This window comes from Sturnus vulgaris, chromosome 2, assembly GCF_052056855.1.
Source record: "Sturnus vulgaris isolate bStuVul1 chromosome 2, bStuVul1.hap1, whole genome shotgun sequence".
NCBI lineage: Eukaryota > Metazoa > Chordata > Aves > Passeriformes > Sturnidae > Sturnus > Sturnus vulgaris.
Window position 1 is genome coordinate 82157917 of NC_142244.1, and position 16953 is coordinate 82174869.

The following is a 16953-nucleotide window of genomic DNA, read 5'->3' on the forward strand; positions in this document are numbered from 1 at the left end:
TGTAGGACTTCTTAGAAGTGGTAAATTCCTTGCCAGTATGTGTAAGAGTTAATTGGGATGGGCTTTTATTAGCCTACACAACGCTGCATGATGCTTTTAAATTGCACAAGCTGCAATGTCCCATCCACAGGTTGTTTCTGTGCATAGAAGATTGTTTGAAAAGCAGGGGTGACTAAGTGGTACTGCCTTTTTTTGAAAGGATATTCATACTGTGGAATGTGAGGAGGTGACACAGAGCAGGTTAAACAGGCTGATTTCAGCCATCCAGGGTTTTCCCTTGACAATACCAATAACTGCAAGGTTGGAGGCCACCAGATCCCTGCAACTGAATAGCCCATATCCCAGCATCTATATGTCTACTTATAGCCAAACATCTTTTTGGACACCTCTGGGGAGAGGACACATCTTCCCCACTGGTTCCTTACACTACTGTGAGATAGCCCACCCCAGCCCCACAAGTGGTCTGATACTGGTGTTGTCCAGACTTCACTTCTACAGCTGGAGATTTAGAAGTGAACATTCAAGATCAGGTAGGATGGGGCTCTGAGCAATCTGATTTAGTTGAAGATGTTCCTGCTCATTGCAAGAAGGTGGGACTACATGACATTTCCAGGTCCCTTCCAATCCAAACCACTCTATGGTTCTGTGATTATTAAATATATCCATTTGACACAAAACATGAGATGTTTTGTTTGCATCTCAAAGCTACAAACTGTCTGCATAGCTGGTTTCAGTCCCAATTCTTTTCACCTTAAATTACTCCAGTGGGCAAAATTATAAATAGTTTCTGACTTTATTTAGTTCAATGTTTATACAGTTGTGTTAAATACACAGACATACACGTGCACACACACAGAGACACACACAGAGTATAAGCAAGACAAACTATTATTCTTCAACATATTTTCCTAATCTGCTTGAAATATACACAGAAACATAGAAGTTCAGCAAGCATGGGAGAAGAGTAAGAGCTTCATATGTAAGAAAGACATGATCCTAACTAACTTCCACTGTCCAGTTTTTGATGGATGGAGGAGCAAGACAATAACCATTTTCGTATAGATGTTACAAATAAAAGCTTATCCTTCTCTTGATGAAAGTGTTATTCCACAATTTATGATTTCTCCATAGCAGTCTTTGTTATATTCTTTTGTTTAATCTTTGTTCTATAAAACACAGAACACCTCGTTGTGTACTATCTCCCACTCAGTGTTGAACTCCTCCTTGGAAGTTATGACCATTCTGATCTGCCCACCAAAAGTAAAGCAGCTGCAAACCTCACAGAACTCAGGAACATTTTGAGACCCTTTGGGGTCTACATATGATAGACAACAATAATTTATTCTTTGTTTAGTACTGGGCATGTTTCTGCAGTGGTGGAAACCTGCACCTTGGGAACTTAAATTCCACAATTTCAGCTGTGTTTGTAAAAAGCCTGCAGCATTAACTCACCACACTTTGGAAGGTCCACTTGAATATGACAGAAAGGTATATTGTTTCCATGTGCTGATAGTTGGTTCACTCTTGAATTTTCTGGTCACCCAATCTCTCACTCATTTACTTGAAGTTTTCTGGATATTTTCTTTACATAACAGCTACAGGACTAATGTTACTGAGTGTTTCCTTAAAAAAATTACAGCTGCAAGGAGTTTACTACACCGTTTCTCAGTATGTACTCATTTTCTCCACACAATTAGGAGACATTTCCATATGCACTCTTGAATTTTCAGAAGCTATGTATAATGTATGTGTACATCCAATTATTTCTATTCCTGGTTGATATAAATAAAATCATAAAATTGTCAACTATACCAATGTCTACATGTCATAGACATCTGGTAGGTTCAAATTTAGCTCATAAAATAACAAAAATATTTTACTCTCTCCAAGCACTCTTGTCTCATGTTAAGATTGGTGGAAGCAGTCCTGGATGAATCAGGGACATTTTTTGTTCCATTTTCAAATGCCTTCCTTTCAGTGCAGAAGCTGATAATTTCTTATCCTTCCAGAACCTCTGCTTGCTCCTTTGTATGCAGCTGTCACTGCTGTCACTAAAATTGCTCAAGGCTTAAGCCCTCATCTTCGGGTCTCTGTTCCTGTTTCCATCACCTAAAAGACTCAGGCCGAAGATGTAAGACTATTGCATTCTATTACTTTCTATTACTTTGGGAAAAAAAATAGTCATAAGGTGCTGTGCACTTGCTAAAATTATAGCTTTAGAATAAATTACTGCTTCAAACAATTAATACAGTGCTTTAGTCTGCCCAGACTGACCTAAGCGAAACTTTTATTTCATTATTGGCTTGGTCCAATTTCATGCTTGATTCATATTCAGCCTTACCAGATCTTCCATATCAACTCCTGTTACTTCTCAGACACTTTCACAAGATTTCTCTTTGTTTTGTGTGGGGCTGAGACTAGCATATGGATTTGCAGGACCATGGCCTGGAGTTGGCATTGAAGATATCTGCTTCCTTTTAGCAATAGCTACCTTTATTCTGCTTTTTGTTAAATAATCCATAATAAAACATTACATATTTTTAGGAAATTAGCCTCAAAACCAAATTCTACAGTTGTGGCAAAAACCGTGTTAAAAATCAAAGTAGATCTTTTTTAAGTTAATAATTTTAAAGTCTCACAGTTCAATATCAGCAGAACTTCTTTTGTTAAATATTACCATGAAAAAACTGCACATGAAAAAAACCAGTTTTAAATAAACCATATATTCTTGATCTTCACAGCTGGTGGGAGAAGATGTAGCTGTTTATTTCATCTCATCTGATACAAATCCTCCATTTATTATAGCAGTTGATTTTGAATCCTCTTTTGGTGGTGTTTTTTCAACATCTGTCTTTGTTTTGACATGGTATCTTTTGTATAGACGGTAGCCTGAGGATCAATATATGGTTATTATTAAATAAAAGAATTATAAAAATTGCCTGGAAAAGATGCTGTAGTAACCATGCAACATTTTCTTTCCTTATACTGCTAAAACATTTCAACACCTCCAGACAGTTTCTTTAAAGCTATGTTTTGATTTTGAGATCCATTTGATTATTTTTATTCCTTCTTGTTTTCTCCATATACATGAAAAATTAAACTGGTGATAACGATAGTGCTATAATAGAAAATGACTATACTTTACCTCCTAAAATTAGTAGTGCAAATGTCAGCTGGAAAATGCTGTAGATGAGTGGGAAAGTAAACATCAGTTCCAGTTGTTCAGGAGTGAATGAGAGCTGTACTATAGTTGAACATAGCTGAGTGTTTTGCATGCCTGTTTCCAGAGACACTGTACGACATCTAAAGGGAATAATACAAAGACAGTTGTGAAATAACATCCAGTCATTATGCTTTTTACTAATCTGGATAAGCAAAAAATGCCATGGATAACTAAGAAAATTGTTTCCTTCAGGTGACATAGTCAATAAAACATTCCACCTATGGCTGGTACTACCAATTGTTGGCAGTTCAGCAGCTCTAAAAGACTGTGAACCACCTTCAGGACACATATGTGGCTCTCACTATCTCCCTCTCTTGCAATGATATTATAAATTGTAGGCTGCTGCCTCTGCATGAGAAGTTTTACTGCAGTTCCAAACCGATTACAAGTCAGGTCTGTTTCACTTATTTGAAGTGCAAGACATTGGCACACGAAAGGAAAACATCTATGGTCAGAATCTGCAAATAAATGTGCACAAGAAAAGCTTTGTCTGCACACAGTATCACAAAACACAGGCTTAGTGAATGAGTGTCTCTGTAACATAACTAATGTTTAGGGAGCATTCTCAGCATTGATTAATCATTAAAGAAAATCTTTTTACGCAGTCAAATAAAGGCTATGGATTACCTGTGCCAAGACAGACCAGCTACACGAGCCAGCAAAAATCCTAAAGTATAGCCAGCCGCTGGAAATATGGTGCCAATGATCCATAATTTTGGTGGGATAACCCAGGAGCCTTTGTAGAGTATTCCCCCAACCACAGCAATGATCACGATGAGCACTGCTCCCAGAATGGAACCAACCTGTGAAACAAAAGAAGAGGGACAGAGTCAGAATCACAGCATCACAGAATACTGCACAAATGAGCTCTCAAAGAAATTTAATGGCAACAAATATGGTATCAAACATGCCTGGGATTGTCTCTGAGTCACTGAAATATCTTGTTAAACACAACACCTAATGTTTACAGCAATACAATTCACAGCAGGCAGAGAGATTAGATAGATGCCATTTTACCAAGCAGGAGATGTACAATGTACTTCAATGTGTGACTACAGCTCTAGATCAAGACACAGCTGTAATAGGTATCTATAGCAGATATCTGTAAAACTAGTCTTTTGAAGCCTTGACTATAATTGTACTTAGGGCTGGAGATTAAAAATAATTTCACAGGTGTGATATGAGTGAGGAATGGTGCACACATTAGAAAAATTTTCCCAGAGTTGTTGAGAAACTGACAGCCTAGTAGGTAGAATACTGCATTTTCCTCCCTCCCTTGGTGAATCACACTCTGAGGCTTAGTACAGTATGTGCTAATTAGACACTAGGTTGCTAGTGAGCTAGTGCTAGGAAATTATTTTCCAAGTGTTGGGGTAAATCTTTAATGGGGCTAAAAATTTATTCTTGAAAACTGGTTATGAGCTTGTATAGCCCTTCTACACAGACCTAAGCACTGCCTCTTATTTCCTGTGGCTGAATGTACTGAAATCTTTACTGCTGCTTGCCTAAAAAAGTTATAATTCATTCTCTTTTCAATACTCTAGTGGAATGTCTGTCATTATAGCCTATGTTGCCAGGGATCTCAGAAGCAGACTTAGTCTAAGCTTAGGAGAATCTATTCCTCAGCTAAAACATGTATTGCCGTTGAAGTGGCTTCATCAGTCTTTGGCTGAAGCAGTTTTAAGAGCACTGAGTGAACCAGTACTTTTGTTTGGCTGAGCTATTAACCACATGCATCTAGGAAGAAGAAACATGGTCTGGTGATGACAAACTCTTCTTTCACCTGGCACACTGTCTTTGTTCTCTTGACTGAATTTCTCACTGTATAGGTCTTAGTCTGACAGCTATGGCTCAATCTTCACTTGGTGCTTCATTGTCCTACACAAAGCAAACTCTCAATGGACCCTTCTGTGGGTTGCTCACACACTCAGTAAGAAGGAATGAAATGCGGCTTTGCTGAGAGATCAAGTAGAGTTTCTTTTCATGTGAGTACAAGTCCATGCTTTTCCCAAAACTGATTAAATAGAAATAGTAAGCTGTGAGTGCATTTAAAAATGCAGCTTGATAAGCTAGCAGTTTACTGAAAATGAATTGACTTTAAAAGACCTTATGCTCTATGCTGTCTAAGCCAATAGCAAAGAAATGATAACAAAATATAGGTAGAAAAACAAGTGACCAGACTAGTTTTCTTTAAGAAAACTTAGATAATATATTTGTTAACTAAGAATGGTTAGCAAAGGCCAAGAATTCTCAGTGCATCTTAAAATCTCTTTAAACCTAAACCAAATGCTCAGAATGATTAATTTTGCTGTCACCCTAGATGTGGCTGAATTATTATTTTGATGAGAACAGTTTTTGTCAAAATCACCATATTTTTGATGTATCTGAAACCATCTTGCAAAGACAGTTGTATTTTGTGAATAAGTTTTTTAGGGTTTTTTTAAGAGTTGGAATATCTTCTGCATATTATTTTTTAATAAAAATTGACTTCACACTCAAAAATTGGCCCACAAAAAAATCAGGAAACTCTCTTAAAAGGAGAAAGGCATTTTGATTCAGAATGATTTCATTTTTTATTGTTTTGCAGAGAAAAACTGCTTTCTGTTGACCTGAGTGATTTCCCTTCCAATTTCAGTTTACATTATATACTGAACTCAATTATTAACATAGTTGCAGCCAAAGACAAAAGTAGGTTCTTTAGATAATGATGGTTTCTAATAATGCATGCAACTCATGCATGTTTGTGCAGGCAGAAAGCAATACATTTCCACAGCACCTCATTTGTTTTCTGCTGAAAACTTTCCAGGTCTTATGAAGTCAGATACTAATACTATGAATAGCAATGTACTGCTTCAGCAGTCCCACTGATTCCATAATTTGTCCATTATTGCTTATGCTTTAGTCTTATATATCCTACCTTAAGTATGATTTTCGCTTTACTAGGCCATTTGTGGTTGACAAAGATTCCGAATGAAATGGGAACTACAAGGGCTACCAGAGAAATTCCTGTAAAAAAAGAAAAGAGAAGTTAAGAGCCTGCATGGCACAGGAGCTCAGGACAGGACAGAGTCCATGCTGAGTGACTGCTGGCCTGGAGCAGCCCTTCAGGGGACGATTCTGGTGTGCACACCCTGAGCATGCACACACACTCTACCCACACCTGCCCTTTTGCTTTTCTATAGACTCTGTTATCTTTGGCAGCCGGTTGAAGTAATTGCCATTCTGCTGAGCTACATGCTCATTCACCTGCATCAGAAAGACAGACAGAAATCTGAGCGTGCTAATCATCACTATCCTGTGATGTGAGTAGCTATATTAAATGTTCATTTTGTCTGCAGGTGTTTTGCTACTGTACCGTATCAGCAACCAGTTTAGAGCTTCTTTTGTTTTGGCCTTCCCCCTCCAGTATTCAATTTGAAAGCACAAGGAAAGAATGCGATTTTTGTTTTTCCCCAAGGACAATGGGAATTGAAGTTGAAGAATGTGAAAGTGATTCTGCTGGCTTTTAAGATTAGCACAACATGGAACTGCACTTGATAAGCACTAGGGCCACAGTTCTGCAAAGCACTGGAGCATGTATTTCTAAATACTTTAACTATTTTCTCTTTGTAGCTGGATGAGATTTTTGACAGGAAGTCAAATGAAGCCACTCCTGGCAGTGTAGATTGCAGCTTTTCAAAGAGACTCAGCGGTTTTAATCACTTGCTTAATTATCCACGTGTGCTTAAGTATTTTGCCAGATTATGGCCTCAGCATTTAGCACTTTGCAACATTATTTCTTAAAGCTGTTACAAACATTTTCATCCAGGAGAAGCAGCTATCCCTATATGAATTATTCTATATTCTTATCCCACTACCATGTAGGTCTCAAAACCATTTTTTGGAAAGAAAAAGATGCACAATCTTGTCATAATTATCTATATTATATTTATAATGGCTTCAAGTCTTTCTTTGGCAGAGCTGTGAATGATGTGAAGTGATTTTTGGTACCTAATGCCCATGGAAGTTATTAAAAAGTAGAAAGAGGAATATTTAAAAAAACCTGAAGTAATTTCTTCCTGACTACAGTACAATGGTACAGAGATACTTGTCCCTGAAGGGAGGATGGACAGAAGGGAAAGTGCTGTTTCACTGGACTCACCGATGCTGTCATAGGGGAGTACAATTGCACTCGAATCAGTCCACATCTTGGTGTAAATAAGGAGACAAAGTGGCATCATTCCCATTGCAAGCAGCGTGGAGCAAGTTGTCATGCTGATGCTGCAAAGAAATTGGTTACACTGACAGTTCATCTCATGCTAGCCCATAGTCTTTCTTATTTTCTTATTACCATTTCACACCTCGTCAAAGGTTATGCAAGAAATGTTGCTGGCTACAGACAATTTATCCTGTTTATCAGGTTAGAGAAAAGCTAAATGAAAGGAATGGCTTCTGCTGAAAAGAAAAGAACATGAAATATCAAGGTGTTCTTCAGCCACAGAATCATAACTTTGGTACCAAGGAGCAGTCAGACAGGTGGCCAACAGGAAGGTCTGTTGGCAAGTGTGTCTCCATGCTGCCTGTCTGGCTGCTTTCAGAGAGGATGGCAAGCAGGGAACAGGGGCAGAGATGAACATCAAATGGAGCTTTCCATTACACTAGCAGTTCTAGAGTGTTAAAATTTCACTCCGAACTCAGCAGCATAGAAATCCACTTCATTGTCTAGGATATGTGATATAATAAAACTCCCTTTTCTGGCTTGTTTTGCTCTAGGCCAAAAAGTAGGTTCTAAGAATTTCTCAGTGAGGCTTAACGTAAGTATTGTTGCTGCATTTAGCAAAGATGCTTCTGTTTTCTGTCGTACAGAAAGATGCATTCTGCTACAGGAATGAAGAAACAGGAAAAGGCAAGACATCTAAAATAAGGAAGAAACTCTCAGAATTGGAATAAAATGGATAAAATTATGTGTACTAATCTCATTTTTCTGGTACAAAAATACTGAGAGAGGGTTCTAGTTAAGAGATTTTGGAAACTTTCTTCTGAGCCTCACTTCTGATTTCTCTTTTTAGTTGCTTGTCCTCAGAAAAGGGACTACTGATCCTGGCCCACAAACTTAGTAGAACCAGAGAAGTCTAGAAAAATTAATGTAGAAACCACAGGAATATCTGCATTAATTTTGGTTCCTGTCACTCTCTGCTTTAGAGTAATTGAATAAGATTTTGCAGGAGACTCTGGCAAAAGAGTTTCTACAGAAGTCTCCTACAGAGAAAAAGAGTCACAGGCTACAATTAAAGTTTGATGAATTCCCAAATAGATAAAACCCCTCATGTTTCCTATCTCTGTATTTCCTGTATCTTTGTACTGTCCATGAATGTACCTCCTCCAAAGTCTGGCCATCCTCTAACCCAAATCCCTGTTTCCACAGAAGCAGTTGTTTTTTGAAATATTAAGAGATGTCTCTATGGGGAAGCATTAGAGGATATCAGCTGGGTTTGATTTACTAAGAAAGATATGAAACATCATACTTCACTTGACTGTGATTATAATGCTAATTATAAACCTAATTCCTTCTCTAACTTGTGGTCTATTTGCACAGAGAGGTTTTGAAGCAGAACTATAGACAATGACCTCGGGTTGTAATGTATAATCATAAAATATTACAGTTAAAACAAAAGCATTGTCTGATGTGATGGGCAGGTTTCTAAAATACTGTCGTGGTTTCAGAAACCATCCACACAACTTCTAATGTTATTCTTCTATTGAGAAGAGAAGATGCTTGCCTTGACAATCTGCTGTACCTCCTGTATCCTGTGGTCCCTGCATCTTTGTCACAAAGGTACTGACCAAAAGCCTTTGACTTAAGGTAGAGGTCTTTACCTGAAGAATATATAACCTTTTACAGGCATTTTCAATTTACTTCACCCTTTGTCAGTATAATGGGATAGAAATCCTGTTCATGTTTATAGCATTATAAATTTGGATTTTTAACATTGATTTCAGCGGTGCAACATTAAACATACAGAGCTGACCAAGCATAGTTTAGCTCAGTTTATTTTTCCAGGGAGAGATTAGAACAAAATTTCAGCCTTGTACTTAATATCATTCCACCTGTGGTTTCTTTGACCTGTATTAATTGAAATCAAGAGTCTTACAGTTCTTGATATCATAGATCTTTCCTCTGCAATGAGGAAGTAAATGATTAGCAGAGCTGACCTCATTAATAATTTGAAAGCTGTTTTTACATTAACACTAGTATGTGACAAAAAAGTTCACTATTTTCAAAGCATGGAAAAAGTGTTGTATTAAAGCTACAAGTATTAACATTATTAGACTATTTACCCTAGCTCCACATCTTTCTTACTTCTACTATTTTTCCATTTCTAGTTAAGACTGGCATATGATAAATTGGATGAATGCTCCAATTTATTTTACTCTGTAGGAAAGAGAGAAATTGTCCTGTTTATTTTAGACCAAAGTAATCAGGACATAAAAATAAAAGGATGGCTTATTTTTAAAGGCTCTTGGAGTTAATGAACTCCCCCATGGAATTTACATCAAGAGTAGGGTTCACTTCTCCTGTGTGTTTGATGTCCTAGGCCATGTCATGTGCCTTACACATTTGTTTCTGAGTTAATAGCACTTGATCATTGAGGCTATCACACTGCACAAAGGAGGGTTTTCATCGCCCCCAATATGCAGGGATGCCTTTCTGTAAAATATTCCCTCAGTCTGAAAACCTTGCATAAAGTTCCAGGAGCAGAAATAATTATCACAAGTGATATTCATTAGAACTAGTTCCCAAATGGAAAATAAATACTTGTCTTTTTATTGTATAGAACACAAAAGGGAGGGAAAATATTTTTCCACAGGATCTCTTTCTCAAGAAAAATTAGTTCAAGAAAAGTTGCAGAGCCACTATTTAGTACAGAGGATTCTGGTCCTAAAATCCTATGTGGTTTTTAAAATTCTTTTGCTACTCAAGATCTTGGGAGAAAGAAAAGTGATTTTAACCTGGGCAAAGTTTTCACAATGTATGTTATCTTAATTGTCTTAGATTATATTTGCTCCAGGATCTGAAGTTTTACAATAAAGCTATTTTCTAATGTACACAATTCTGTTGTGATATCGTCCTCATTAATTCCCAATGAACCAAGGATATTTGCTATTCTGCTTATATTTACTGCAATTATAGTAACTAACCATCTTTACAAGGAGAAACCACCATACATGTACCAGGAAGCTAAGAAAAACATCAAACAGATCAGACAGTCCTTTCCAATGTAACATTTACAATGTAAAGAGTCACATTAAGTACTTAGAGAACGACTGCTCTTACCTTAGGTCCATGTCTCCATCCACCCAATAGGCAATGATATTCGAGGCTGTGCCCCCTGGACAGCATCCCATGATCAGCACCACGACAGCTTGAATAGGAAGGATGTTAAAGGCCAAAGAGAGCAAGAAGGCTGTGAGAGGCATAATTCCAAACTGGCAAAGGAAACCCACAAATATACCCCAGGGTCTTCTTAAGTGACCCAAGAAATTATTAATTTCCACATTGCAGCCCATGGAGAACATCACCATAGCCAGCATGATTGTTAGAACAGTACTTAAAACTACGCTCAAAGTATGATTGAAATTATCTTCTTGTAATACACAAGATGTGCCATCACAAATAGTAGCATTCGCTGGACAAGCCGTGGAGTTTTCTGCCAAATAACCAGCATTAAATTGCTGGGAAAGAAAGTTTGTCTGCATTTTGAAATACAGAGCTGCTCACTACATCCGTGATAAACTTTCAAGCCTGTGTGAACGGTTATTTCTCAGTGACTTCTTTTAAATGATCCAGGAAGCAATAAAGTGCAATAAATGCTGGAACACTCTTACTGCTCTTGAAGGGTTTGGCTCAGTGCTGATTCATATAGTTATAAAAGTTGCACTTCTTTGGTACAGTGACAATTAATCATTTATTCATATGATAATGAGGAATCCCACATAAAAAGAATAGCTGTGTTAATATTTAAGGGTGTAAAGGAGGCTTGTAGTGCTGCCAAGCCCATGAAATGAGAATCAAAGGAAGAAGAGAAAGTTTAGACTTCACTCTTTGAATTTCTTGCATGCCTTCGGGAGACCTGCTCATGCATGCAGTGTTGCTGGCAGTACAGGGGTCTGGGTGGTGAATAACTGAGACACAGAAAACCATAAGCAGAAGTCCTGAGATATGATTTCAAGCTGCAACTCTTGCTAATGGATGCAACATTCAGCATAGCACACAGGCACATTTGAATGATGTGGAATCTTCGTTTCTGGAAGTATTCTGGAGATTCAGCGTCCTCCTGGCACTTTCTGGCAGACGCAGCTGGCGCAGTCACACTTCAATCCAGCTTGGAATGGAAGGGGTGGACAGTGAGAGAAGGAGAGTGGGGTGGCAAGGGTGGAAGAGGAGGAAGATATAATCTCAGCCAAGTGTGGGGAGCAGTGAGCAGGGCAGTGAGGCTGGCACCCGGCTGTGGAGCCATGGCTCCCAGCAAGTTGACCATGTCCCTTTCCCTGCCACGGCACGCTCAGCATCCACACCAGGGATGACAGTGCAGGTCACTTTTTTTTGCCAGGTGCAGCACAAAGGTTAGGAGACAGGTTTCTTGTGTCTGGCTTTGGTATGGCTTGTTGTGCTCTGTCATGCTCATGGCTCAAAAGCAATCTCAAATTTTGAAAAGCTTTTAAAGATTTACCCTTCGGGCTTCCTTGAAAATCTGGAAATTTGGATGGTTTTCAGAGGAAGAATGTTAATGATTCTTTACCTATGCCAGATTTGTGGCAGAAGTATCTTCAAGTGTAGATGTTAGAGTAAAATCAAGTCTGGGACATAATGTGCAGTGGTGCCTCCCAGAAATCTTTATTTTTCAACACAGAAATATTTTTAGTAGGATAACGTGCTAAGCCATAATTATCTTCAGCAAGCAAGACTCTCACTGGAAGTCTCAGCACTTAGTGCCTAACATCAGTGTGAAATGATAGGAGTTGATTTCTTTTTTCAGTTTAAACCTTGAATTGTGTAGGGGGAGCTGACTGCATTAGAAAGGATTTCTCAGCATGCTCAGATGGCACCTGTTTCTTTACAAAGGGGTCAGCTAAATGGCTGTATCTCCTAAGTCGCTGTTGGGTGCCTGATGGGATAATGTCAGAGTAGCTTTATCCTCCCAGGCAGCTGGCAACTCCTACCCTGTGATTAGTGCCACATCTGTGTGACTAGGATATGTCTAACAGAACAACAGGTAAGGTAATAAGGAGTAGATGAAAGGAAGAGAAAGCCACAAGATCTCAGTTTGGCAAAGAAACTTCTTCTCCTTTTTATGCTTGCTTTCAAACGGAATGTTTTAAAAGCTTTTCCCTTTCTTTAAAGGGCTAGTAAGGTTTTTAAAGCCATATTAATAATGCTGTGTTAATATTTTCTATAAAACCTGTATCAATCTTGATTTGCACTTGAACTTGCTTCTTGTTGAAATTAAAATTTTTACAAGTGTCTTGAAATCTCCAGCAAACCTTGGGGCTGGGGACGACTTTCCTAGTCGTGTAAATGTCTGGTATGCTGTGGAAACCCAGAGTGAGTAGTTAGGGAGAGAAGGTGAGGCTTAGAGTGGCTGTTTCTCAGCAGAGCCTCATGCAGGGGCTGCTTTTACCTCCTCTGTCTCCTTGCAGACCCTTTGTCTGGGCAATGTAGGGGTGCTTGATGCTGTACCCCCAGAGACAGCACAGATGAAATGTCCCTCGTTTGTGTCTCCAGGCTCTGCTAAGGGACTAGACAGTCCAGCTGTCAGTTTAGAGTTTGATTTCTGGAAATAGTGTTTAGGGAGAGACCTTCATGCTCAGGTTTTGTGCTTAGGTAAGGAGAAAAAGCACATCAGCTACTCACCTGTGTGGCCTTGTGGACCAGCAAGTTTTGTAAAATTAACCCGTATTTAACTGCCAGCTTTCCCTTTGTTTTTTTCCCTTCTATTTTAAAAAGGATGATTGTGACTCATTATATCAGCAGTTAGCTGTATAAAAACTCAGATCACAAAAATGCTGTCTGGAAACAGAAGAGAGCCTTTCTGAATTCAATTTATTATTAGGCTGACACACACAATATGGCACAGATGGGAATACCTGTATCAAGAAGTCCTCCTGTGTTAGGGAACTAAAACCTTATCCAAGACATTGAAATATTTAGAGGCACAGTTAAAAAACTTGGCATGTTGCAGGAGGTACAGTATTATTGAGAAGGCAGGTGGGTCTCTCAGGAGTGCTGGATTTCAAACATTCCTCTAAGTCTGTTTTGCTTTTTAAAATGTGCTTCTGGGATTTAATCCATTTGCATGGATTAAATGCAGGCTAGTGGGAGACATCCTCAAGGAAAGCAGCAATTCAGAGATGGTTTTTAGAGATACTTATCTGTATGCCTTCTGTTTCACTGCCTGTTTTCCACTCAAGTTATGGTGCTTAACTGGTAAGATGGACTATGCACTGCTCTGTGAACCTAGCAGACATCTTTAGCCTGTACATGTTGCACATGTTAGTCAGGGTGATTTTAAGCATTTTCCATTGACATTCACAGAAGGAAGGAACAGTGCAGCGAACTTGGTGGCGTTTTGGTGATGATTAACACACCCAGACTGATTATTGACACTGTCAGTGTACATCAAAAATGAGAAAAAAACAATGCTTAAATAGAGAAATACCAAACTAAATGTATATTTGCATCCCAAAGAGCAGTAGTCTGATTTGTCTTCTTGACGTTTTGCTGTGATGAGACTACCAGCTTATTCAAATGAGTTTAGTGTCACTTCAGCAAACAAATGCAGGCAGGTAGAACTTGTGAGGATCTGTTCCTGTGCCAACAACTAGATAATTGATTTATCCATTAACTCAGGCAGTTATAAAACAATAGCAATAGGTGCATACAGAACTTTGCATTGGGAGAAACAATTTAACTGTTTGTCTTTTATGGCTGTCTGGTGCTTATTTCTGTGATGTTTCTCTTAATGAGACTTATGAATCTTCCCTGTCTGCTTAATTCAGAGTCTGAAATGCTTCTGAGTATATTTATGTCTTGGTTAGAAGAATTTTTCCTTTCGGATAATTGATTACCTAAAGTCAATTACCTGCTTTTTATCACCATCTTTAAAAGAGAGACAGCAACTGTACCTAGTATTGCTGCCCTTGTTTATAACTATAAACTTTAGTATAACTACAGATGGAAGATTTTGTTCATTTGTGAGAAGTTTTTCTATGTTGGAAGCTTATACATGGCATTAAAATAAGAAAATCTCCATGCAATAGCAGGAGAGAAACTGATGACATTAAAATACATTTGCTCAGGATTGCTTCCTATCAAAGTCACCTGCAAAGCTAACATACAGAATCTTTAGATTTACATTTTTACATTTCACTGACTGGCGCAGACATCTGGACTCTGCCTGTTAGACTCTTGAGCTGAGTTTCAAATGAAACATTGAGGGCACAGGTGTTGAACTCAGCTGGGAGAAAAAGCCTGATGTGTTACATACTTGGATTACAGGTATATTTAGCTGGCTAGTGTACTAATTCTGCATGCACCTTGCAGTCATGGCTGGATTTCTGCATTGAATAAGTGGTTGGCTGGAGGGATAGGGATCTGCTATGATTTGTTAGAACTCTAATTATTGTGCAAGGAGAAATATAGTGCTTTTGCACTTTCTGATACAATTCAGACTTCCCAATCCTAATCATGCTTTAGTGTACCCATCCTAAAGTAGCCAAATGTGAGCATTTTCAGTAGATCATAACAAAAGTATATTGTTACTACACAAATGCATGGAAGAGAATACAAAGGCCTTAGACTTCAAATAACTTTTCTCTTTTCTGATAGGTGTATGAGGGGAAATCTACATTTCACACGTCCAGCAAGGACTGTCTGCTGTGAGACAAATAGTGACAGTCTGCTAAAAGCATAAAGGTAGGTTTTTGACTGCCAAACTGTAAGAGTGACTTCTGACACTGGTTAAAAAAGCTGAATAATTTCATAACAAATTTAAGCAATGACTCATGCTACCAGCTATAAAAGTGTAAGTTTTTGAATTATTCTATTGGATTGGAATCCCTTAATAAAAACATGTTTTCATGTCCTCACCAAGGACTCGCTTTGGTCTTCGAGGGTTAACACACCACAGAAATATTTCAATGCCTTTTAAAGTTGTAATTTTCATTAGTAATAAAGCTTAGTTGGGATAAATGGCCAAAAAAAAAAAAAAAAGAGATGCATACATTCTAGATCAAAGGTCTGATTGACTTTAAGTCTACAAGATTAAAGAAAAATAAAATTATTATAGGAATTTTATTTTCTTGGAACCAAAATTTGCTCTATTAATTTTCATCAGAAAGGGAACCCACTTGAACTGTTTCCTCTTTGTTGTTGTGTTCGTGACATTTAACCCCTGACAAGCAGTAGGAAACCAGTGTTCATGCCTGCAGTTCCAAGAGCTTTTCCCACGTTGTCCTACTTGAAATCTGGCTGCATCTTTTAAAATTTGCATTTAGATAATGGATAAATTAATTTAATATTTTTCCTTTGATTGAAATAAAAATAATAAAATTGCCTAATTGTTCTCTCTGTTATTTTGAGAGATAAAGGTAGAGCAGAGAAAACAGAGAATTACAGTAGTATATAATTGATAATAAGTGAAAAGCGCTCACCTGTTAGTAGATGGGACATTGCTTATCAAGAAATAAAGCATGACAGGAAGAGATCAGTAGATCAAAGCACTTGGTACTGGGGATTTAAAATTTTCCCTACATGTGATTTGGGTATTTTACTTCAGCATGGTTTAGACTCCCCTGATTTAGGTGTCCCTAACAAATGTACTTTGAAATGGTCTGCAGGATCAGTTATGGGTATGAACTCATACATCCCTGGTATTGGAACACATCTGCAAATGTGCAGTGGGCTTTTTGCTTAGTTATAAACCATTAAACAAATCCAGTTACCACACCCCCAAACCTCTCTTCTAAACAACCTGGCACATAGTAAATGGGAACAGTTTGGAGATTTATTTCAACATTGCTCTGGTGCTCCAGACCAAAACTACAAAGGGGATGCAGCCTTAGGTTATCCGTGTCATCTGCGCTGGGCTGGGGAGTTGTGTTTCCTGCAGGGACATGGCTGGGGGGGATATCCTAGGGACATCAAAAATACCATTAGATACCTACATTTAAACAGCTTAATCCCAGCCTGGATAGCTGTGCTGACGAAGGTGAATTGTACCTGATGTTCCTGCTGTTCTCTGGTGAGAATAAGTTAAGGCTCATGTGAATAGCTCTGGGAATATTGAGAGCCAGTTTTTGTAGGACACATCCTTTAATGAACACAAACCAAGAAATTTGTGGAGAACTGTTACTGAGTTCCTGCTTTTAGTTTGCCTAGGAATTTGAAAAGGAACAGAAAGTCAAGCAGCTGGAATTGTTTCAGGTAAGCACTGAGTAGCACTTCTGGGAATGAGAAAAAGACATAAAGGAGAGGAAATGCAAAATTAAAGTTGAGCGGATATTTTGGGTTTTGGTTTAGATATTTTAAAATTGTTTTTTGTTTTGTTTCTTCGTTTTTATCTTTTTCTCTCCTCATTATTTAACAGATGTTTTGCTTTGAATTCAGGCTTTCTTAATGAACACAAACAGATTCATTAACTGACAAGGTTATGCCCCCTTCTCAAAACTGGGCTGATCTCTGTGAACACGGC

General features: G+C 38.2%; 1 protein-coding gene across 1 annotated transcript; it reads right to left on the reverse strand.

Moving 5' to 3' along the window:
- Positions 1 to 872: 872 nt before the first annotated feature.
- SLC10A2 (solute carrier family 10 member 2) lies at positions 873 to 11116 on the reverse strand. The gene is made up of 6 exons (XM_014873338.2): positions 10539 to 11116; positions 7365 to 7483; positions 6141 to 6229; positions 3851 to 4026; positions 3146 to 3303; positions 873 to 2889 (listed from the first exon to the last, which is right to left on the reverse strand). The coding sequence occupies exons 1-6, from the start codon at positions 10958 to 10960 to the stop codon at positions 2765 to 2767; spliced, it is 1089 nt and encodes a 362-aa protein (XP_014728824.1). The 5' UTR covers positions 10961 to 11116; the 3' UTR covers positions 873 to 2764.
- Between the last annotated feature and the right edge of the window lie 5837 nt (positions 11117 to 16953).